The sequence below is a fragment of the Plectropomus leopardus genome, chromosome 9 (genome assembly GCF_008729295.1).
Source record: "Plectropomus leopardus isolate mb chromosome 9, YSFRI_Pleo_2.0, whole genome shotgun sequence".
NCBI classification, from domain to species: domain Eukaryota; kingdom Metazoa; phylum Chordata; class Actinopteri; order Perciformes; family Serranidae; genus Plectropomus; species Plectropomus leopardus.
The window spans coordinates 30,696,131-30,721,512 of record NC_056471.1 but is presented as its reverse complement, the minus strand read 5'-3'; the positions used below and the strand labels follow the sequence as shown (position 1 = coordinate 30,721,512).

Here is a 25,382-nt window from a genome sequence, read left to right as displayed (position 1 = left end):
AATTTTCCGCAGCCCTTTTAATAATTTTTGCTAATTCCATGACTTTTCCAGATTTTTCATGACCGTGGGAACCCTGTCTGAAAGAACATCACTTTATGGTTTTTAAGGAAACATGCCACTGAGGTGCCTACAAGTTGTATATTATGTTTAAACTACCGGTGACAAAGCAACAAGCTAAAAGTCATTTTCAATGCAAGTCAGTTACATGAAGCCAAAAACTGACGCCTGACATTTGCCACTGCTGAGATGAGCTCAGCGTTTCCCAAACTTTTTTTTTTTTTTTTTCAATTCATCACAGGTCACTATGATCAAAACATCTGCCGCCACAAAATTATTTTATATTTATGAAGCTGGACTGTTAATTAGGAGTGCTATTGGAATATATATACCATTTGGTTGTGCACACACTTGCGGAGCACAGAGCGTACTCTGGGCACAGATGGAGCAGCAGAACACCAGGCGCAGTGGAAGTAAAACTTATTTGTTAATTACAATGGGTCTTAAAGTTTGCATTCATGGCCTCTGTAGCCACACAGATTCTAATTCTGTGGGAGACGCAGCATGCTACAAATGATAGTTGAGCTGGTCTCAGTTTTTTTTCAGCACTTTAATGACGCGGCAAATTGTTAACCATATCATATGTTCGCAGACACACACAAACACATGGCTACATAATTATGTCAACAAACGCTTGAGCTACACTTCAGCGACAACTCAATGATAATGTCGCAGGCTATGCTGTAGATTTGTCACCTGTAGTGTGAAACAGGCCCCCAGAAAGTGCGCCGGATATGAGAGCCATAACCATAAAAGGATTGGATCCATTCCATCTGATAACATTTCAAAAGTCTCGAGGAGCCACACAATCAAATCTTCATCCAGGTTAGCAGAGTGCTGAACCGGAAGTTAGCTACTCAGCCGGCGAAGGCTCGACTGTGTTTGTTTTACGCGCCTAATGATACAGAAAATCTGGGTAACTTAACATCTGGAGGTCAAACTTTTTAGCATTGTGTGCCAATGAGCAACTTTTAAAGGAACGAACATTGCCAATGCTGTATCCAGTTCTCTTTAGACATTCATGCTGGTCCCGCTGTAGTGTTGTCACTCATAGTGTGAAAAGATGGTTTATTTAACAATTTTGGTGGCCATGTTGGAAGTCCATATCTGTCAGGCAATCATGGTTGCCAATATTTGAAGGTACTGTTGCAAAATTTTACTGTATTTTTAACTGGGAATAGTTCTTACCAAGCTAACCCCCAGTGTCAGGCCATATATTAGCAGAAGCTAACATTAATTTTGGCTGCATTGCTGAATTGGACTGATGAAGTAAAACTTATCTTTTTCTTTCAAGTTAACTGCCTCTCTGTCATTGGATGTGACATCACTCAACAATTATCTTGTATTGGTGAATGTATGAGTTATGCTCCAGTGCCATGCAACGTTTGGACTTCTTTGCACAAATCTTTATTTTTCGATTATTCGATTATAAAGTCGTGCAGGGATTACGTTTTCTGTAGGCTGACAGGGAAGTTAGCATCGCCCTGGTTCCCTGATCAAAAGGTCTGTGGAATTTTTCATTGGATTTTGGATTATTGCAGATAAAAAGCTCTGTGATTAACATTTATGATACTTGCTCAGCAAGATAATTTTCACGAATAAACACTTTTATGATTTTTGAAGCCGAAAAGCAATTGCCAGAAGTAAAAAGCTAACGTTAGGCTATAAATGAACTGCATCACAGCCACATAACAACATCTCTACGGCTGTAAAGGCTGTAAAGCTGTGTTTGGCGACAACTTCTGTAGTCTCATTTAGCCTCTTGTTGGCAACTGACTTTTTAAGACGCATAAAAGTTTCAAAACTAACGAGTGGGGTTTTTACTGATGCATTTTATGTCACAGAGCAAAACCTAAAAGTCTCTTAAGCTTGTGTTAAGCACAGACCTTAAAAAAGAAATAAAAACCCATTCAAAAAAACCACTGACGTCAAGAAGGGAACTGGGGGAGCTAAAATGCTAAGTTTTAGGTCTCATTTCTGAACACTTGCAAATGTGAAACGCCGAACAAAGACAAGCTCAGCAAACCTGTTCTGTAACCGTTAAGTGTGTCAAGATAATGACTCGTGAAAAATTATTAGAAAAAACTGTAAGCAATGTGTGGATTTTAATTTTTGTGTGTTTTTAGTCTTGTTTTTGTTGAATAATTTTGTGTCATAACATTTAAAAATGAGTTATTTAATTCAACCTCTTCTTTGTTGTAAAGTTATAATAATGTAGGATTTTAGTGCATTTCTTAACCCTTTGTATTGAGGAGAAATATTCCTCTATACAGAGGTTCTGAATCTGTAAAATGAACACTGCTGTACTTCAGGGGTGCACTTGAGCAAGGCACCTGGCTCCAGTTGCACTCGTGTAGAAGTCTGCTACACTAGTGTAGAAGTAAAAAACCTAGTTTTACTGAGAAGCAGCCAGTACTCAAAGTGTGCAGCTGTTTAAAAGTAAAAGCTGAATAAAAGCAGACGTGCTCAGGATACAACAGTCAGAAAGCGTCACAGCTATATTTGGGCAATGTTGAGGGAACACTTTGTCTTCATTGCCGTCACATCTTCTTCTTTGTTGCTTCCACTTAATATTTCTCAATCGGATCCCCGGATTAGCACTTGGCAGACATCGGAAGAAAAAGAATGGCCTTTTGACCCGGTCCAGTTTTGCTTCCAGACTTGTACTGGCCAGTCCGCTTCAGTGCCACGTACATGTTTGGGTACTTCCTGGAGCGGTAGGTGTTGTAGTTATTGCTCTCGAGTCGCTCTAAGAAGTAGCATTCATCTGTCGCTCGTCTCTGGAGAGAAAGAAAGAATAACAACAAGTTTCATTTGATGTTTGGTGAGCCGTTTATGAGGAACAGTAGAGGGTTTGGGGATTTAAACAGGATGAATCCTTTAAGACCTGAGAACATTTACCAGAAAAGAAAAGAGGTAAAAAAACAAAATAGTCAAGAAAAATTACTACATTATTAATTACAAATACAGTTTTCTGGACTTTTTCCTGTCATTTTTAATCTCTCGGCCTCTTTCTTGTTTTTTGACTGATATTGACTTTATTACATTTTCAATGATTAGGGCAAAATGCAATAAATGTTATGAACACCAACTAGAATTTACTCCCAACTTCCCACCCACCCTCTTCCTCTGACACAGAGGAAACACACTAGTAATAATAAGAAGTAAATAAATAAATAAAGGGGAGCATAACAGTAATAAAAAAAATATTAAGATCTCTCTCTCTCTTTCTAAACTTATTTTTAGGTCATTTTCCTAATTTCTTGCAGTTTGTGAGACATCATTCACTCATTCTTTTCCTTCTTAGCAGTGTTTTTAATATTCACAAGAATAGAAAAGAATTCAAACTAATTTGCTCAGGTTTCAAAGGGTTAAGTCTGCAGCCTTCTGCTTACAGGACAAATAAATACTGTTAATACACTTAAATGTGCTTACAAACTGAGGAAATGTAGGAAAACTGCGAAAGTACTCTAAAATTTCAACAAACGGAAACTAGTTCGGTTATTCCATTTGAACGTTCAATTTAAATGTTACTGTGTGTTTTCAAACTGCTAGTCATCCTCTCATTTCTGTCGTGGCACTTCATCAAACATGTTATTTTGTTTTGGATGACATTTGACTGAATTTGTTTCATATATATTGTTGGAAAGGGAGAACATTTGTAATACTGACATTGTATGACATTAAATTACCACATAAAACACCCAGAGCTAAATGCCACCTTTTTTTAAGGAGACTGTTGGTTACGAATAATTGTCAGTGTTTCACATTTATCAAATAAAGACATTTTTAAAGGGAGCCATGCCTGACGAGGGACATTCTTACAGCGCTAGTCAGTGTTTGTCTTAGTCCAGCTTCCCCTGAATCATCATTAAACATTAAACATTGATGTGAATAGGTGAAAAACTTAACAAATGTGAAAACAAACAGGAAGGACAGATCCAAAAAAGTTGCACATAAACACAACAAACCACTGGCCAACCACAACTCTCCAATACAAGTTTGTTTCAACCTAACTCCCTCTTGGCTTTAGCATTTTGTTGACATTCCTCACATCCCGTTTCTCGTCTTGTGTGCTGAGCTGAACTGCATATCAGATTGAATCCACTCACACAACAGGCTCAGACGCCAATTCAACCTGCTGAATCAGCTGAAAAAAAGCCGTCAAGGGCCAGAGAGGGCAGACAGAGCGGGACACTCTGCCGCTACTAGCTCGATGGACGTTGACCAATGGCTGACTATTGGCTTGGTGTGTCAGGGCCCTTAGAAAGCACTGAATTCAATTAGCTAAAAACAAGACCTTAATCGGTATTAAAATGTTTTAAAGCAGTTTTGAAGTCAGATTTTATAATCAGATTTCTTCTCAAAATAATTTGTTTACATCTAATTTTGTTCAAAATTATTTACCAAATGCTTCCTGCACTTGTGTCATACAGATCACGATAGTGGAACCAACAACACTCATATTTTGTTTCTGGCCGGGATGCCTAAAAATGTCAAGATTTCGTGGCATGGATGAAACTGGTACAATGCTCCTTGTATACAAGGAGCATACAACGCTCAATGCACTTGATGCGCACAAAAATCACCAAGAAACCTGCTAACAAATGCCAGCTATAATTCTGTTATACTTGCGTCTCCACCACAAGACAAAAAAAGGTAGGTGTTATGTTACATTTTGACAATACTGTCCCTTACCCTTAGTAATTTCTGTTGGTTCGTGATTTGTATTTTTGTTTGTCCTCATTTTAAGCCTTATATTTAATTCTGTTGGCATTAAAAAGTGTCTAAGTCTTAAATCTTTCTTTCTTTCTGGCTGTAGGAACCATGTCCAAACTCTGCCTTTATTTTGATCCCAACTACATAGCGGTAATGTTTTGTGACTGCGTCCTAAACTGTTGTGACATTAACACCTGGCAAAGCACTTGAGACATCACGGCTGGTAATGATTTGGATCTTGCGCCGACATGTTAATGACTGTATCTATTTTTAGGTGCTAACAATATCCCCTCTTTTACCCCCTCCTCTGTCCTTTGTAGAAAACCTGAAGAAATTATTAATTACTGAACGTCTGGCCAAAATCTTGCAGTCTCGCTGGGCGTTAACTGCCTTACACCCTGTCCAACAAGAGGCTTTTGTTTTAGTTTCTGTTTTTACTTGACCGTGACTGCATGGAGCCGAGGGGCTATTAGTGAGAAGACATTTTCTTTCAAGTGCAACAACCACCCCGGGCTGATATGTACAAATCGTTAGCAAAAGCAGCAGCTTCCAACAAACAGTAATCCTATGTGTGGTGTTTTCTGGGGGGAGTGTTTTGTAAATGTGAGACCGCTGAACTACTGATAACTGAATCCAGAGCAAGCCTTAATATAGCCAGGACATACAGAAGATATACATGAGAGAAGTTCAATTAAGTGTTGCATCTCGACAGTGATTTTTTTTAACTTTAACATCTGCATTTTTCAAACCGCACCCCATGTTTTTTGTATCTTAGTAACTAATAGGAACAACTAGTCTTGAAACGTGTCGAGTATTGAGACAGACCTCTGCAAAATAGCGGGAAAATTGGCTGCAATGTAAAGTTACCAGGTAATTATGTACGATCAAATTAAATCCACAGTAAGTGTTTGTTTTGCCACTGACAGATTGTTGTTGTTAGTATCCCTACAGAGATTCACCTTTCTGTTCAAATAATATCTTTTTATTATTTTTTATGACTAATTTATTGTATTTCAATACTTTTTATTTTCATTAATTTGTTTAAACATAGGTGAGTTTTTGCTTATACTGGTTTATTGGTTTATCTTTTTTTGTTCACTTCTTTTACTCATGTGTTATTATTTCATTAAATGTATTCTTGTATTATTTATTTTATTTATTTTAATTCTTCTGTATTATCCTCTTTTAATGGTCTACTTTTTATTAATTATTTTTTAATTTAAAAAATGTCATTTATCTTTTATCGGTTCATTCTTCATCTTAATTATTATTTTTTGAGTTTTTAGTTTTAGTTTAAAGGACGTGATTCACTTTAATGGTCAGTTGATGGCTTTGTTTCATGCCGGCAACTTATATCTCCCACTTTGTGCTCCCACCTGGAATGAAATGTGCTATATAAATAAAGCTTTGCTTGCTTGCTTTTGTTTAACAGCCCCAAAATTGCTAACACACCAGACTCCGATTAAATAAACAGTAATTTTATCTTTGTAAAAACACACTTAATTCAAAGTCAACAGAAACTTAATTAAAAATTTTTTAAAAATCTTGTTTTTTCTTTCCCATGCTACAACAATCACCAACTCTAGTTTAGTTGAAAAAAAAAAACAAAACTCTGTGTGTTTTCTGTTTTGCTGTCCGCAGGCGTTTCACTCAATAAATCTCAGAAATTGTGGTTTCCATCGTCAATTTGACAGAACATGTGACAATAGGTCCAGGCTGTCCATGTAAATTACCCTTATTCATGATTGTTGTTTTGTTAAAAGGTATAGGACAAAATAAATACTTAAAATGATTCCAATCTTTTTTTAGATCTTATCAGAAGAACAAATTTCTGTATTGACTAATGTGTACGTTGTTGGTATCCATTATTTACATTAGTAAAAATCTATTACTTAGCAAATGACTTCTAATCCTACATAAAATATGTGTAAGAGCATCGCTGTCAAGGTGATGAATTAGAGAGAAAACATTGTATTTTCTTTGGTAACAAATGTTAATCTCCATGTCAGTCAATACACTAAATTTCTTTTGTTCACACCACAAATGTTTATAAGTAGAAAGCTAATATCTTGTGGGTTTTTTAATGAGGGCAGAGCAAAGAACAACGCCTTGGGTGGCAGCTGCTGTAGCTTCTCATTAGGGAGGAAATGCTCCTTGCCAATTTCATGGACTGTGGACAAGCCTTCACAACCACCAAACCACATCAGTCACCAACACTTCACACTTCAACTGCCACTGTGAGCAACAACTTTGCGGCAACAGACCAGCAGCGGTGCCAAATTGGTGTTGGCTACTTCTGATGCGCATTCACAAAGTCCTGCACAACAGTTTAATTTGGCAGTATGTCATGTAATGAGACAATACACAACTGTTTTTCTTTTGCTCATGTGAAACATCTGATCAGTTAATGACAAGAAAAGCCAAATGGTAAAAAGTCAGTTTGTCTGCTGGTCAGTCAGGCAACTTCCTAAAAGCTTTTCAATAAAAAAAAAGGGAAACAGACATCAGATGTTCTGCTGCAGGATAGTAGGAAACAATACATAATACCAGTACGATCTTCCAGAAAACACCACAGTGCATCTGCTCACTCACAGTGGACTGCATGGGTCAAATACTGAAACTTTCGCAAAAGTTCAGTAAGTAGCATCCTCTCTCTAACCGTTATTCTTTTACAAATTCATTTATATCTCCTCCTACTTAAATTATAGTTCAGAAATATTAAGCCTCTTCATCATTTCTGTTTTCTCACGCTCTCAAAATTCCTCTCATTCACAAATTTCCACGTCCCGACAACAAACAGTCTTTTATGAACCAGTCAGTTGTTGGATTTAGCTCCTTTAAATGTCTTTTGTCTCCCAGACAGTGCACTGCTCAAATATCCACCATCCCATCACCCGTGACTGTCAGGTTGCCCGTGGAGATCCCAAAGAATTTACAATAAAAGCCTGCAAATACTACAGCTCACATCATTCACCTTTTTACTTTTTCCCAACCTGCTGTTTTAAGCGAGCACAAAGGTGGTGGTACCTTGTGAAACCAGACAACCTAACACATCCACTGATACCAAACGTGTCAGCATGGCTTGTTCAGAAGGAGGCAAAATGTCATTTCAAATTTACATTAAACTTGGCAAGGGAACAACCAGCATGGCCATTTTTAAGGGGTCCCCTGAACTCTCACATCAAGATATCTGAATGAAAATGTGTACTACAATTTAAATCTAATTCTCCTTTTACAGAAAGGAACAACCAGCCTATTTGAAGAATAAAGAAGGATATGTAAAAAGACTGATATACTTTGGTTTCTTATTTTTCAGTTAAAATGACTAATTATCTGTTGTGCATAGACTAATACCAGCACAGTTAACATTTTCAATACCACAACAGTACTGTCTGAATGTCTTTTGTATCTCCATGTGTCGGGGATATGTATGAATTACTGAAATTCAGTAATGTCTTTTGGTGTGAGAGATCTTTTGTGGCCCCATCCGTGGCCCCAGTGAAAAAATTCTCGGGGCACCACTGTCTCTCCTTAACTTAAGTGGTAATGGGAATACGGGTGATTGTATTTGTTTTTTTTTGCAGAGCCAAATAACGTCTTGCACACCATGCATTTATTTCTTTGCCGTTCTGAACTGTATCGGTACAAAGTCAACCCTCAAGTCACGTCACATAATGTGATCTGGATCTGATGAGTGTTATGATTTTGTTGGCCAAGGCAGTGTGAACGCCGAGGATGAGACTGGAGAATGGAAAGAAAGACAAAAGCTGATTTGGGAGAGACGCCTCAGCTGGACCCAAATTCTGTTCAAAACAAACAGTAGATGCATAGAAACAAAACCATTCGCATAAATCTACAACATCATTTTGCCTGGGCCTATTTCATCTAGTGTCAAACCTTTTTTGTAATACTATGTGCTGACTATGACAAACATGTGTCAAACTAATTATTTCCCTGTGAGGGAGGACTTCTTGTTGGGTGGCTAATAAATGTTTGGTTTCCAAAACAGCAGTCTAAATGCTGCTTGAGACCGAGGCAGAGGACATTTACTGGAGGTGTTTAACACAGAAAAGCACTGTTGGTTAAAAAAAAAAAAAAAAAAAAAAAGGAGCCTTTAAGGAAATGCTTTTTGATGATTTTCCGGCATTTACAGAGTAAAATCAGTTGAACTCTCGTTAACAGAAAGAAGTCGGGCCATCTTACTCACCGCTCCAAACAGTCGTCCATCTCTGTTCATCGCCAGATAGCGATTTGCGCAGACTCCTTTGATGACCACCTCCCCCACTGAGGTCGCCTGGAGTTGAAGCTTTACTGAGGAAAAACACAAATGTGTATTTCAACAAAATGAGCAAACACAGACGTCATTAGAGGTGTGCTCATAGGATGTATAGTGCTGTTTTTAATACACCTATTTTATAAGATAAAAACATCCAAGGCACCAGATTTCTGCATCAAATTCCAGTGAAAAACTTTTTCTCTAGCCAGCAATGTGAGGATCAAGTCACTGTTGAGATGCTATGTGAGGCATTCAATATAAAATCTTTTCTCCAGCTGTAAACACAACTAACATGTGAGACAGTCTTGGCCTTACAGTCAGCCTGCACTATCTACTCGCTATATACAGGTCATTTAACATTGGGTGCACACCAATTTAACTTTGGAGGGAAGATTAGTGATTAGCTTTGTAGCACAAAACAGAGAGAGGAAACTGTTTTTCCAGAGCAAACATCTTTAGAGAAAATCATGTAAACATTTGAAGCTGAATTAGTTAATTTAAGGGGGCATTTGCAAAAAAAGAAGCCGACAGGAACACCGCAGCACCATAACACTTAAAAACTGCCAAGGCTAATGTGTAAAGAAATTGCCTGGTTATACATCCTGCAGACATAAGACTTTTTAGTCATGTCTGTGTCCACCTGATAAATATAATCATAGCCCCTTTTTGTTCTCCAGTCACTCCTGAGTACAATGTCTAGCTCTTAAGCTGGTAAGTGCTTGAACTTGAACTTGTTATAAGTTGCTAGCTGCTGACTTTTTCTGCTGTTTGTTGGGCAGGTAGTGTGCAGTGTGTTAATCAGAGCTTGATCAGTGGATATGGCTGCCTGCTGCAGCTTTAAACAACACTGATAAGAGCGGTTAGGGTGAATCAACAGCCCAGACCCAGAAGAAAATGTTGGCATTTTATGCGACTATGGTGGATTTCATGTGTATAATATCAGTGTTTCTAAAGTGATGCAGTATACTGTATATGCTGAATTTTGTCATTGGGAGGTGATGTTGGTTAGCCAAGCTACAGACCACAGTTGGACACAAAAAAGAACAAAACCAGTTGCTTTTTGAGATAGTGACTGTTGCATTTCCAGCAGCTTTGTAGACGCCAAACATGGGTGTTTTTAGTGATCTTTTACTGTATTTTCACCAGGGATAGTGCCACTCAAAGCGCCGTTTTCTTACTGAAACATTGCCACATTTTGAGCAGAGATTGTGCCATCAAGACCGGGTACTTAAAGCCAAAACATGATCTTTTCCTAACCATAACCAGATGGTTTTTGTTCCTCAACAATAGTCATGTTTGCACAGGGTTATTAAAATATATATATTTTTTAAATGAATACGTTTCCATGTGTACACTATATAATAAAGTACAAAAGTAATGTCTCCATGGTTTACTGAAAAACACAGAGCCAAAATTTATCCTGGCAATTGGGTTGGAATCAAACAGTAAATGTGCTGTAAAACTAACACTATTGAATGGATGGATGGACGGATGGATTTTATTAATCCCGAAGTGGGGGATCAAATTAGAGGAATGAGCTAAAAGAGCCTTAAAAGCTTCATAAAGCTGCAGAGTTAGTGAGAAATGTTGATTAATGTGGCTTTAAATGTTCTTACAGATCATTAATTTTGGTTTTTAGTTTTTAAAAATTCTAGGGATTCATCAGTTTCTGTTGGAGAAACCACCTCATTTATAATTTCTTCTAAGTTTCCTCTTCATTTTATGCAACCCACGAAGCAGTAGCATTACAGTGTGGCTGACAGCAGTCTGAGATCGCAGTACCTGCTGGCTGTGTGACAGCTTCCTCACAGAGACTGTATCAATATCCTCTCCACATTTTTTTTCTTTTTTCTGAAGAGGCGACACCGCTTGCCAACAAAGCATACTCTGCATAAGGCCAAACCACCAAAAAGGAAGCAGGGGCCCCATAAGGTAAATTAAGGGATCTGTACAGAATTAATCCACATTAAGACTTCAGACAGACACGCATCTGTCTGCAGTTAAGCTCGCTGTCTCAGTGATTCGTGTCACAGATCAAAGAGGTGTTCTTCCCTGAAAAGAAATTATAATTGCTCCGAGTGTGCTGTCGTGTGTTCGGTGTTTACTGGGAATATCATGTCCCACAGCTATTGTGAATACAGAGGAAAGTTTTCTTCAGCTTGGCTTGTCTCGGTGCAGTGTGGTCCTATCTGTATTGTCATCTGTCATGGGGTTGGTGAGGTAAGGGTAATATTGTGCACAAAAAGTTTTGGCATGGGGCATTACGAAGAACAAAAATGTGATGGAGTAGAGTCCCATCTACATTAATATCCCACTTGAGGATCTTGGGTTATATTGGGTAACATTTCCAATTCTAACTGGCAGGTATGTTATGTTGTCCAAATAGTTGGCAGGTCAATCAGAGCCTCAACAAAAGGGCCATTGATGAAGCACAGCTCAGGTCACTTTAACTGTAAGAAAACATTTTGCTAAAAAGCTTAATGATTAATACCGATTCCTGTTTTGTGACTCACTTTGGATATAGCCCTTTCTGAATCCGTGATACTGACTCTTTGTCTTTTATTGCTGACTAAAGCTGGCGAATATATAGAAAACCAAATATCACAACATGGTTGACCAAATACCTTGATAGAGCTGGGCGATACAGAAAAAAGCATTATCACAATAATTTTTTTCTCATATCAGTCAATATCAATATATATCACAATATACATCAAATCACTATTTCTGTCAAGTTTAAAGGTTCCCTTCAGTACTATGTGAGATATGAAGATATCAAAAGGTTAATTTTGGTTTAAATATTTATTTTCTGTCAGACACTGAACATGACAAACATACTGTAGAACAGGCATCACCCACTGGAGGACCTATGCTATTAAAATTCAAAGAGGTCCAGTTACTAAAATTTCTGAACCTCATACTTTAAATCAATATCATGATTATTTCAACATTTTACTTCGGTTACGATTAATGAACAATTATTTTGCTTTTTGCTCGTTTTTTGCCCTCATAGTTCTCTGATACAGTTTCATGTGACCATGGTTTGTTGGAGTGTTAAAACATACGATTTATTATTATTTATTAAACTTTCCAGCATTATATAAAATTAAAAGCTCCATCTTAAACAAACTTCAGCTAAATTTAAGAACATTGTGCTGATAATAGGCCAACCTCTGATGACTGTAGGACTCTGACTTCAACTTCTGTGATTTTCTGTGATATTAATCATTTTACTGAGGAAAAAAACAACTTTTGAGTAGGCCCACTTCTCCTATAACTGCCAACAGCCTGCCAACATTCCCAGTTAGAGAAAGGCTGAAAATAAGGTCTGACATCTGCCCCTGGTAATAATAACGAGAGCTCAGCGCGAGCGGCTGAATGAGACATGGAGCGATGCATCCTGGTGTTTCTAAATGATTCGTCTAAAGTCTGATTTAACCTGAAACTAACACAAAGTAGTCAGTAGAAGTCTAAAGAAGTCACTTTCCACCTCTGCAAATTTGGCTGTTTCAGACACTTTGGTGCTTTGAGGAGAAGCTGCGCTCTGTTTGTCTGTCTCACTGCGCTGCTGTCGGACCGTCAGCTGTTTGATCTGCGATAATGAAACGCTGTGGAAGCTCACGGGACTCGGTTGTCAAACACTCAGCTGTATTCTAGAGTCAAAGCCGTTCACTGCATTTGGTTCACCGCAGCTCTATTCTTATTATCATTGACTGTTCGTGTTGTCTGTCAAAACACGTCTGGAATGCGTTCGATCGCGATTCTAGTGACTACGTCTCATATTTCAATCTAGGAAAAGTTATAACACGATTGATATCGTTATCGTTTCATCGCCCAGCCCTATACCTTGGTGACGATATTGTAGGTCTGACTATAAGTGCTGTCACAAAATATTTAATCAACAAGATTTTTGATAAATCTTATCATCAGTATAACGACTAAAGGCTCTGTCATACTTTCTTCACTGAACGTGTGCGAATGGCTGCAATCTTTCAGACTCCAATCGAGGGTCCGAATCAGCCTGCAGCGCTTAAACGTCAGGGCTCTGAGTTAGGCTTTGGATGTATCCATTTTTTTAATGGGTTTAACATATATTTATAGCCCACAGAATAATGAATAGATAGGAAATAAGCACCTGTCTTTCCAGAGGACCCAATTATGTTGCAGTGGAGGACACCAACACATCCATGGACTGTACGGAGACCATGCATTGAATAAATTCATCCCAACGATATGATTTTCCATACGGTCAAAAATACAGGCCATGTTTCTACTAACTTCATACTGGAGAGGTTGTAATGAGTATGTTTTGCATGCAGACTTAGAGCTTATTTTCACATCTAACTTGGTGAATCAAAGGTTTATTTTGACCAAACCAGAGCTGCTGATTGCTGGAACTGTGGAACAACTAACTAAAGGACTAATAAGACTGACCAAGACAGTTTTGTTGAGTTTTATTTTGTTTCTGTCCAGTTTCTCACAGACATGCAGTCACGAAAATTATGACACTGGCGGAAATGGAAAAAGACACAAGCCAAGACAGTCGGCTGTCAGTCAATGTAGGGTCTGTCACCCTGGTCACTGTGGTGTGGCTCGCACTGTTGGCCCTCAATGGCCCTCGTCTGCCCTCATCAGCTTTTTTAAAAAAATTTTTATCCGGACTGTTGAATCGGCGTCAGAGACAGCGGAGCCCATCAATGAATGAAATCACTCTGACTTCAGCTTAGCGCACAAGAGGGAAACGGAAGAGAGGAAGATAAACAAAGAGCTTAAGTCAAGAGGGAGTGAGAGCGAAACAAACTTGTTCTATAATGTGCACAGTAAATATTTATTCTGGCAATACTGAATTGTGTTGTTGTGTTTATTTTCTTCCAGTTTCCCTTTTTGAATGATGATTACAGACGACCGCCGTCTGCTAGTGTGGAGAATATGAGCTAGTTGGCCATTGGCTGTAGTCTTTGTTGCGGTGTCCAACATTTTGGCTGGGACACGGGCAACCTGAGGCGACGCAACAGTCAGCTTTTGTTGTAGCTAGTTCTTGTTGTTGGCTTGGTGTGTCTGGGCCTTAAAGGTAAATACTCGAATGGCTAGATCAGTGTCATAAGTTCAGAAAATGACATCGATTTACTGTAATTCCACCTTTGAAACCAGGAAAAGACGACACTTACCATGTCCGAAATCTAAGACGATATCTAGTCTCATATAAACTAAACATGCAACTTGCTCACATCATCTCAACAAGGTCATTTTCCCACTTTATGTCACAGAGACGTCTGAATGAATGTAATTGAATTATTCTAAAAATAGCTCATCTCTCCTTGAAGTGGTTCCATATCAAGCATTTGTTTGGAAACACCTACTGAAAACAACGAATCTTTGGAAATACACTTCCAAACATTCCTCGGAAAAGCCCCATGTTTTTCCTCCCCTCCCACTTATACCAATGCAACTTAGGACACACACTTAGAAGTAATCAGTGGTACAGACCCACTGAGGGTTATCACAGCTGTCCAAGACAAACAAGAACATTAATGTTTCCACTTTAGTAGTTGTTAACTTCAAGAAGAACAGTAAAAAAGCCTAATAATTCTTTCACTTTCTAAATGAATACTGATTACCTGGTGGTACATAGTATATTTTATTATATTTTATAGTAAAAGTATAATTTTTAGAAATTTTAGTGACATAAGTTGACAGACTTTAAACACTGACAGGGACGTCAGGGACGTATATCAGTAATTCACTCCTTCTGACTTTTAACGTCATGTTGTGCTGTGTTGTGTGATGTAAACCACACAGTAAGCTGCGTGGATGGCTGTGACTCAGCATGGGGATCCACATTTACTAAAAACATCACGCATATTCCATCAAAGTCCCCAATGATTAAGAAAATTTGAGTCCCTTGAACTAGAGTTATTATACTTTCCAGAAGTTAGGCCTACACACATTTTGGTGTTTACAAGTGGAGAATAAACCTCAGTAAGCTGGAAAATTCACATCGTTCCTCCATGATGTTTTCAGCTTCACTCTTACTTCCCTGTTGCATATTAAAAAAGAACATAAAGAAGCTTTGTGTGCTTTGCAAAGCAAAGAAGAAGAAGTGGGAGTACTTACTGTGGGGGTCGTTCTTCTCCCGGATTCCATCCACTCCCCCGTCAGACCTTATCCTCAAGAAGAAGCCCCCGTTTTTACAGTACAGCCGTTTGGGTTCCTTGAAGCTCCCGGGAGGAAAGCCGCCGCTGCCGCCGTCTTCAGGTGTGGAGGGAAGTGTTGTGATCTCTCCCGTGGCCATATCCTCCTCTTTCCCTCGCTTCCCGGCGAATGCTTCGTCTCCTTCTTGAGCGGCGCAGGAGCCCCACTGTGGCCTCCCACCTCCCACTAACTGTTCCCTCCTCCCCTCCTCAACAGAGATCCACACAAACTGATTCTGCTTAACCCCAGAGGTCAGTTTGCTTGAACGCCCCCCCCTCCTCTCAGGGCAGCGAGTGCCCTTTGAGTCCTGAGAGTCGGCCTAAATGCCTCTACCTAACAGCAAACGTGTAATTTGTAGCGTCTGTTGTTTGTAGAGCTGGCAGCTGCTTTGCCAGTGTACTCTGAGCACACCGGTAGGGGGGATGCATGCGGATTCCCCCTCTCTTCTTGCAATGAAGTGTTTAAATCAGGGCAGCTGGCTTAGATCTGCGAGCAAGGCTTTCCCCTTTGGGCCTCAGTTCGCATGCGCCCTAGGAGCACCAACACACACATGCTCACGCCCACTAATGCTCACTAAATTAACCAACCAACCCAGCAGAAGTTGAGAAAGAGGAGGAGGGCAAGGAGGGGGGACGTGCAACTTGGAGTGTGTCTCTGAGACCTTTCAGAGCGCCAAGAGTGGCGGCAGGCATGTGAACAGAACCAGTGTGTTCATTCATCCAGTCTGTTTAAGAACGGGGAAAGAGAGACGTAAAAAGAGAGCCGGCTTCTTCGTGAATCACTCGGTGCTATTCATAGGTGAAAAATAACAATGTGACTTAAAAGCCTGCAACACGAATGAGTGATTTTAATTGCTATCCTCGACTTACTCAGTAGGAGCTGAGCGTAGGATCAGTTATTCCTGCAGGATTTCTTTTTTGATTTCAGGAGCAACGGTTGCCAAAACAGGCACTCGCTGGTCTAAGCTTATGGGTGAAGGTGACCACATCTGAAACTCGTGCTGGATCAGTAGAGAGTCAGCTGTGCTCTTGGCTTACGTCATGTTGGTGACCCCCTCCGAAACTGGTCAGTGAAACATGACATCCAGCCAGGTTGTTGGAGTGACTAAGGCCAGAGACTTGCATAGTTGTAGGACTTGTGGTCAGAATAGGAGTCCAACCGCAGGAAGGGCTAAGATGGTTTTAGACATCTGCATTTCCTGCGACTATATCAATAGAGAACTCCATAAAAATACAACAATTTCTGCAAAGTAGGTCTGGTAACCACACACTTTCTTTTTAGGAAAAGCCCTGTTTTTCATCACAAAGAAAGTGTGCCAAATATACCATCACTCAGTACGTTTACGTGCCCAGTCAAGTCAAACTTTGGTTACAGCTCGATTAGAGTCTTTATTTGGACAATTGTCTTCTTCCCAGGATTGAAGCACCGGGGTAGAATCGATTTATTGACAGAAGTATGTTCGACTCTGCCACAGTAGGTGGCGACATGCCCCCTTTCAGCGGGTTGACCCATTACATCACATATCAAACAGGTTGGCAAACAGGTTTCATGTGGAACACTGACATGCAACCCTTTTGCAACCCCAACATGGACAACTTTGTCGCTGTACATTTCGTACGCACTCTACGCTTTACTTGGCACCTTCATCTTGTTTTGTTTTCTTCCCTTTTCTCCAGCTTTCTTTCACGAATTTATGCTGCTTGACTTCCGGGTCAAATCCCAGCGGGGGGCTAAGGAGCATGTGCAGAATTATTAGGCCAGTTCAGGTCTGAGTCTGACGTATACACGAAAGAGTACATCAATCAACCCGACTGCATTATCTAGGTGTGTTCGTGCGACTCAAAAAAAATTGACTCAGTACGATTCCAGTTGGGCTTACGAAGGCCGAAGATAAAGAGGCTGTGTTTTCCCGAGGTAACCACATAATTAATATGAGATCTTGAGATGAATAACAATACCATAATAGTAGGCTATTTATCAAAATAATTTATTTACATCAAACACTGTTGCAATATCATAGAAGCAGGAGAATATCCAATATCATCAAATATGGGAGGCGACGTGGTGGCTATTTGAGTCCAGTTTTGACAAACTGAGTGGAAGGAGCAGGTGCATCATGATGTCTGAAGCCATCAAGTTGGCTCAACAGACAGCTGTTTTAACGTTAACATTTTTAACGTTCACTCATTCATTCGTTTAAAAATACTTTAGAACAGAATCAGTCAACATGGGACGACATGTAACGTGTGACTGAAATCTCGCCCATCACATTTAATTTGTTATCTTGAGATCACAAAGTAACTGTGACGTTATCAAGGGAAAACACAGTTTTGTTATCTCAAGATCTTAAAGGAAAATGATCCTGTTATCTCGGGAAAACAGAAGAAAAAAAATTTATGAATGAATGAATCCTTCCATACGGGCTATAATGTTTACGTAAGTCCAGTTTTGGTCGGACTAAAACAATAATTCAACTTTTTATAACATCACATCAACCCACTGACACTCTCCTTATGAGAGAGCTTTGCAACAAAAAAAATTGCTTTCTGATAAACCATCCACAACCAGGCTTTTTCTCAAACTCGGGACTTTTTCAATAACGGACCTTATCTTTAGACGTTGTGTTGTATACTTCCAACTTCTTTGGAACATTTTGTTTGTATCATTTACTAATTACTCATCATTTGTAATGTTCATAGATCATCATTATTCGGAGGCTGTAGCCAGTAACTTATGATTAGATATAAAATATGTGGGACAAAAAAGGCATCGCTTACCTGTTACTTGTAGTCAACCACATGTAATGCTTCAGGTGTTGCATGACGCAGTGCAGCGCCACTGCTGCTCCGAGTATAGAGGAATCTGAAACAGATAATCAAACAAAATCATCATAAACTTTGATCACTGCCTTTAAATGTCATAAAAAGGGACAAAAACAATGCCAGAAAAGGATATCCCAGACAGACAGTTAACCCAAAAATAAAAGGTTTATATGTTTGTGGTTCAATTTATCAGTCTAGATTTTTTGGGTGCAGGTTTTGCAGTGTTGGAGATATCAGCAGCAGAAATGTCTGCCTTATCTCCAATATAATGGAACTAAATGAATGAGAGGAAAAATATGTATTTTGGATTTTTCTTCAAATCAATTCAATTGACACGTTCTAGTAACGCTGTAAAACCTGTTCACAAACTGATGGCTTTATTCTAAAACCTGACAGAAGCTACGTTTGAGTTAAACCAATTTTCTGGTGCAGTATTATCATGCTTTTTTTCTCCCCATTAACAAAACCCCAAACTGCCAACACATTTTAGCATCACATTTAAATGTAGTCAACAAAAACTTCAAAAGACTGCAGTTACTTTTCTCCCTTGTAATTTTAGAATTAGAAACACTGGTTTTAGTTATCGAGACCTTATAATACAGAAACATTACCAAAAATGAACTGTCCATGCTGTCAGCTTGCAATATTTAAATGAAACCCAGCTCTCTGGCTTTTACATTTTTAAGGTAATCTACAAATTTGCGCATGCATTGGTCGTCTCTGTGCAGACGAAGCATGGGGCGGACAATAAAACGTGGACTCAGCCTGAACTCTCAGATGTGTCACCAACTCTGCAGTTCCAATTTCCTCTTCAATGTTGTGTTTACATTATGTGACACCCCACCCTCTCACGGCCACAACACCGCTGAGTGATGCCTCAGTCAAGGTTGTTATGGCCCCACCGTAAAGCCTTTGTAACGTTTTTATTTCGCCGGGGCTATTTTTAGAACGCAACAAGACGCCCTCGCTCTGATCTCAGAGGAAATGGAAGGTCTCACGTGTCGTTTCAACTGACACTTCTGAAACACGACGCTCAGAAAAGGAAAAAGTCTAAAGATAACCAAGAGTGTGCTTGCTTTCATGCCAACCATCAATGTTTTCAGGTTGGTTTTGATTTTTTCCAATTAGACATTTCTCTTCGGAATAACTGTTTCTCAAACTGAAATGATGGTTTTCAAATGACATTTTTAATTTAAAACATATTGTAAAACAATCATTTTCCTATATTAACCCAGATCTACTAATACAGAGTGCAAGGGTCAGAGCATTGTAGCCTGGTAATATTCCTGTGACCTTTCAATGATCTTGTAGGTGGGGAAATATTAAACGGTTTCTAGAAGTCAAACAACTAAAATAACCTCCGGAAGCCATAAAATCACCTTCAATTCACTTTTTAAGAAGGACAAGGCCTAATAAGACTTCACCAAAAACATTTACTCTGTCTGGAGGCGTACCTTCTCTGTCAAACATTCACACAGAGCGGGTCATAAAACCACCAGAGTTTGCAGGGAAGAAGTGTTGTCCAATGTGCACATCATGAAGCGTGGGCAAATATCATGAAATGAAGTGTACCAAGACTGAAAAACATACTGGCACAACAAAAATTCCACCCATGCTCCCTAAGAGGGAAATTTAATTGTGGTTTTGGGAAAGCACTATTTGTTTTCACTGGCTTAACTGAGCACAAAGACAAGGTGTGGACAAGGTCACGTACAAGTCGTGTCAGTTAAATCAGGGTTGGTTAATAATACGCATAAACAGAATTGTATGGGATTCGAGTCACGAACTTGACTTTAGACTCGACATGGATTTTTTTTTTTTTTAACTTGCAACTCAAGCTTCGACTTTAACACCAATGACTGGTGATTTAACTTGGACTTGGATTGACTTGTAAATACTTGATCCATTACCCCGATCCCAAAGATTAAAAAGCATATTATTTAAGGCTATCAAAGGTGCATCAACAGCACTTCTCCTGTGCTGCCTTCAGATGCCCGCACAAGTATTTAAGCCTTCGAATCTGGAACAAATTGGTCAGATTTTGTCTGAAAACATGCGAAAATGTCAGTGAGCAACTTGGCAGGAAGTGTTGTGCAAATTGCAGGAAATTAGTAAATTTAGACTATTTTTAAAGCTTTTTTTTTCTAAAAGGGAAAAATGTCCCAAAACTATATACATAATTAACATAATTATATATTTGTATTATTTTTAAGCACCTTTTTTCCAATCATTTAATCATTTTCTTGTTGGTTTTTTTTTATTTTTTTACTTTTTTTCTTTGTTTTTTGTTGTGTTGGGGTTTTTTTGTTTGTTTTGTTTTTTTTAGGTATTTTTCTTGTACTTCCTTTCAAAAAACTGCTAATTTGGGGGTCATTTTTTGCGAGCTGCTCACAGCAGTTTCCCCATGTTCTAAAGAGTAGTCAAACCAATTTAGTCAGGTATCAAAGGGTTAAAAAGTGTGCAACAATCAATTAATTCCCCTCCATTTCCAGAGTAAACTAATGTTAATGGTGCAGGAGAAAACGTTACTTTACAGAGTGCCAGGTGGAAAAAAAAATCATGCCAAAGATAATATCAGTCGCATATGAAAACTATGCAGTGGTCAACAAAAAATCAAATTGCAGTCTGCAAAATTAAATTGCATCCATCTTTAAATTGTATGTAAATTTGATTCAACTGACTTGCAAATAGGAATATTTGCAAGTCTTACCATCCACAGTATAGGCCAGGTCTTGTCATGTCATATTTACCTGCATGGTCTGGGATGACAGTCAGATTGACTGCGGTGTTGTGTAATCATGTGTCTCCCCCTCGTGGACGCATAAAGGTAGCATTGCTTCATTAAAAATAGATTACAGAATGTTGTCCTTTGACTTATTTATTGATCACACGGGAAAGAAAGAATATAAAAACACTTTATTCTGTTTTCAAGTCAAGTCAAGTCAAAAGTCTGTTTTCCAATTAAAGATCCAGAGAGTTGTGTATGATCATTTCAAACCCCAAGATGTTGCATGAAGGTCTTAACTAGGGCTGCAATCCTAATTACTGGATGTGTTGATTAACCTCTCAGTTATATTCTTGATAAATCGATTAGTTGTTTGGTCTTTGAAATGTCAGAAGCTGCTCCCTGAGATGATGCTCCCAAATGTCTTATTTTGTCCACAACCCAAAGATGTTCAGTTTTTTGTCATAAAGGAGTAAAGAAATCAGAACTGATTCACTTTTAAGAAACTGGAATTAGAGAATTTTGACTTAAAAAAAATTACTCAAACCGATAATCAAAATATTTGGCATTTAATTTAACCTATTGAAACACGGAGCCATGTCACTTTTCTTTCGCTGCTTTCAGACACCTTTAACAAGTATTTAAAGCTTTGACCCTGAGAAAGTTGTTGTGATTTCTTAAAAAAACGTGGTTGGAAAAAGGAAGTTAGTAACTCAGTAAGAAATGTTCCACAGATTGCAAGAAATTTATAGATTTATTTAAAAAAAACCTAGGAATATCCGTCAAGGGAAAAAACTATATTTGTAATTACATGCAATAATTTACACATTTTAAGTGATTTTGCAGAATTTATAATTTTTTGAGAAACTTTTTCCAAGTGTTATTTACCTTGTTTGTTGTTGTTTTGTACATTTTTTAAATTTGTTTTGTCTAATTTTTTATGATTATTATTATTTTTTTACACTAAATTTCAAGTATTATTCTTGTTTGTTTTCTTTTTGTCAATTTCTTGCTCATTTTGGGTCATTTCGTTTTTTCATTGCTCATTGCCCTTTTGTTTTGTTTTTTTATAGAAAGAAATCAATTCAATTTGCTCAGGTTCCAAAGGGTTAATAGTTGTCAACTAATTGATAAATCATTACAGCTTTAGTTATAACAGCATCAGATTTTCCTGTGCATCATCACTATTTGGCTCAATGCCTGTGATGACCTCTGCATCAGTCTGTGCCACCAGGAAAAGCAGGTCTAAGGCTTTCCTCCATGCTTCCTGCTTCACACTCAGATTATCGTAGATCTTTACTGCCGGTGCTTCACTGGAGGTCATAGTTGAGGAAACTCCAGCATCCTCTTGTTCACGGTCCAATAAAAGTTGTGAGAACTTTGCAGCAATGCCTCCATTTCTGTTCCAGTCCTGCAGTTGTTGGCTCACTGCGGTCCTGACTGTGACTTTTGAAAACGCCCCGGTGTTAACCATTACAGTGGATATGTAATCTATTAAACCATCTGCCATGAGCTGCAGCACGACACCCCTGTGAGGGTTAGCTGCTGCTCCTGCTTTGGTGTGTTGGACATTTCTCTCTCTGTGATGCTTGACGTGGTGCTCCGCTTGCTTCTGAAGGTGATGAACACAAAGTGTTTCTGTCACTCCGGCACCAGGCAGGACGGCTTTGTCTTTCAGCATGTGGTGCACACGATAAGCACATGCCCAAAACTGATCCTCCAGGTCCTGCAGCTTGCCATGCACACAGCTTGTGAGGATTACTGTGACCAACTCGCTTTTCTCACCAGAGGAAATATTCACAGTTATCAAGGGCTTCCTGTCACGGTAGCTAAAGTCCCGCCATATGGTAACCTTCACACCGGTGCCGACACAGTGGTCACTCAGCTGTGTGGCGTAAGTCACAGGAACAGCTCCTGTTGCATTAGCGAATTCCCTCAAAACAGACACCTTCGTCTTTTCCACCACAAGTATATGATGTCTACAACAGCGCTGAATCACTGTCTCACTGACAAGCCCACTGACTAGTATCAGGTTCACTTCCAGGTTCACTAGAAGTGTTACAATCGTTTTCATCCACTTTTCTTCTTTGCTTGAGTTTGAAATATCAGGCTGGTCGCTCACACGCTGTACACCTGTTAGCCTTTTAAAGCCAAGATGGCGATAGGTATGTGATAAATCTCCATTAATTAGAGCTACCTTCAAGCTTTTTTCTTTTAAATGATGTGCAACTGCAGCCTGTTCAGCAGATAAGAGAACAACGCAGCCCGGTAAAACACACGCGTGCTGCTCTGGTAAACCAGGCAGCACACATGTCACCACTTTAGAAACATCAAACATGGTGCAGCTGATATCTTGATTATTCTTTGACTGTATTCGACTGGCTTCAAGTACTAAATTCATCGCATCGGGATAACCGTGACTCAATCCCTCGGCAATGTCAGAAAGCTTGGGCTGATGAGGTTGCGACACTGTGGAGAGATTTTCAGACTCAGTGTCATAAAAATGTCTGCTGAGCTTTATTTTCCTTTGTCCACTGCTGTTAAGAGTCTTGTGACCAACTTCTGTGGTCCCTTGAGGGCGGCACGATGCCTGTGAAGCCTCCACAATGGCCTTCTTTGACAGCTGAAGTCCTAAAACCCGAGATGTGACGGTGCAGCTCTCTGATTGAACCTCAGTTGAGATGCTGCATTTCCTGCAGACATCCAAGCATATATCCATCCCTTCAGACATAGCCGAGATGATATGCGCTACTGAAATTCCTCTCTGGAGGCACTCCAGAGCAGCACGGCTCCACGCTCCAGCGAGAAATAACAGGCATCCCGAACCTGAATGATAGACCTTCTGGTGGGCTTGGATTGTCTCGTAAACCAGCTGACCCACAGCGCAGGTCAGCTCCAGGTTCTCAAAGATGCGGAAACACGAGCACACGAGGGCTGACTCCCCACTCGTGTCATCTTGGATAAACTTGTACTTTTTATTGGGGCCCAAAGAGGAATGTGTGATACCTGCCAGCGCTGAGAGCTTCTGCAGTCCAACATGTTGACGACGGTTTGTAATGGAACTTCCCAGCATTACTTGAGGTGTCTGAATAAAGAAAGGAGAAGAAATGTTTGGTTAGCTATTACCAGGATTTAAAAGAAGATCATTTTTATTTAGGAATACAGCTGAGGTAACAACAAATTTGAAATACTTGTACTTGACCTTATGGTACTTTATACTTTTACTTAATTACATTTCAAAGAGAAATAATGTACTCTAAATGTACCCGCGTTTATACCATAGTAACAAGTTACCATAAAAAGCCTGATATTACACACTTAACATGTGATTGCTTCTAAAATATAGTCACTGTTAGCTATAGCCTATATCAAATGATGCAAGAGTAATTAAAGTGAGGCAGCCACACTCTGACCAGAACATTTTAAAGTTGCTCACACATTAAAGCATTAATAATGTAACTATAAACTACATATAAAACACATTGTGCATTATTTTTGGTACCTTTTGTATACTTAGTAGGTAAGACTTCATGTGCTTTAATTAAGTAAAATTTTGGACTTGTAATTAAGTGTGCAGTGTAGAAACATTTTGCTACTTTTTGATTTATTATATATACATATATTTTAATTTAGCAAAATTAAAATCCCTTACAGCAGTTGGGCAACTTCTCATAGACAGAAACAGAAGTTGCCCAACTGAAAATATTTACTGCATGTCCCTCCCACCCACCCCACCTATGATCCCAACATCTCAAATGACAATAAATAAATAATAAGAAATTCATAATAATAATAATAATAATAATAATAATAATATAGAGGGTTATAAAAGTAAGTAATGAAGAATTTTAAAAAATGACTAAAAAATATTAAAAATGATGAAGATGTTTAAAAGTACTCTGGGTTAAAAAAAAGGCTGTATGTATGAGTTGGTTTGGTTCAGGGGACATAAGAATATGTATTTCTTTCTTCTCTTTCTCTTCTTTCAGTTTATTTCTTCCCTCTCCCCTGTTTCCCCCTAAGCATTTTTAGTTTTGTATAATGCCTGTTTTCTCTGCTCTTTACCACCTTGCATTAAGTAGTTTAGCTAGATTCCTAAAACTTTTACTTTACTATTTTAACTGCAGGATGTGGGTAATTATTCCACCACTGGTTATTAGTTTGATACAGTCGCAGCTACAACAATTATTAAATGAACATTATACATCACAAAACACAACAACATCTAAAGAAGCAAGTGACACTGACAGCTTCACCTCAACAGACCCGCAGAGCATCCAGACATGCAGCAGCTAGCTAAGCTAGCAAGCTAATACCTTAAGATACTATTTCCAAATACAGTCTGTCCGAAATGAAACAAACGTAAACTGAAAACAGAGGTTTGTCTTAATTGAATCCTCCCGCTAAAACAAAAGTTTATCCATCTTTAAAGAGTGTAATTTTACCTTAATTTAATAGTGTATAATAGCTGTTACCTCTCTCCACTTCCCAGCTGCTCCAGCTAAAACAATTAAGCAATGCGCATGCGTGGTGTTTTATGGTTGCCAGGCGACAAGAAACGATCTCAACCATTGGCGGGCGGTGTTAGAAC

The 25,382-nt window shown here is 38.9% G+C and overlaps 2 protein-coding genes across 4 annotated transcripts; both read right to left on the bottom strand.

The window, feature by feature from the left end:
• Nucleotides 1–8: 8 nt before the first annotated feature.
• fgf2 (fibroblast growth factor 2) lies at nucleotides 9–16,496 on the bottom strand. Of its 2 annotated transcripts, XM_042492961.1 has the most exons (4): nucleotides 16,114–16,496; nucleotides 15,167–15,968; nucleotides 8,984–9,087; nucleotides 9–2,837 (listed from the first exon to the last, which is right to left on the bottom strand). In XM_042492961.1, exons 2-4 carry the CDS (start codon nucleotides 15,342–15,344, stop codon nucleotides 2,652–2,654), a joined length of 468 nt encoding a protein of 155 aa, XP_042348895.1. In that variant the 5' UTR covers nucleotides 15,345–15,968; nucleotides 16,114–16,496; the 3' UTR covers nucleotides 9–2,651. The 2 variants fall into 2 exon arrangements, with proteins under 2 accessions (XP_042348895.1, XP_042348894.1); XM_042492960.1 differs by having other exon boundaries at nucleotides 15,167–16,496.
• Nucleotides 16,497–21,839: 5,343 nt separating this feature from the next.
• Nucleotides 21,840–25,292, bottom strand: bbs12 (Bardet-Biedl syndrome 12). Of its 2 annotated transcripts, none has more exons than XM_042492955.1 (2): nucleotides 25,237–25,292; nucleotides 21,840–23,876 (listed from the first exon to the last, which is right to left on the bottom strand). In XM_042492955.1, the coding sequence occupies exon 2, from the start codon at nucleotides 23,862–23,864 to the stop codon at nucleotides 21,942–21,944; it is 1,923 nt and encodes a 640-aa protein (XP_042348889.1). In that variant the 5' UTR covers nucleotides 23,865–23,876; nucleotides 25,237–25,292; the 3' UTR covers nucleotides 21,840–21,941. The 2 variants fall into 2 exon arrangements, with proteins under 2 accessions (XP_042348889.1, XP_042348890.1); XM_042492956.1 differs by having other exon boundaries at nucleotides 25,267–25,277.
• Between the last annotated feature and the right edge of the window lie 90 nt (nucleotides 25,293–25,382).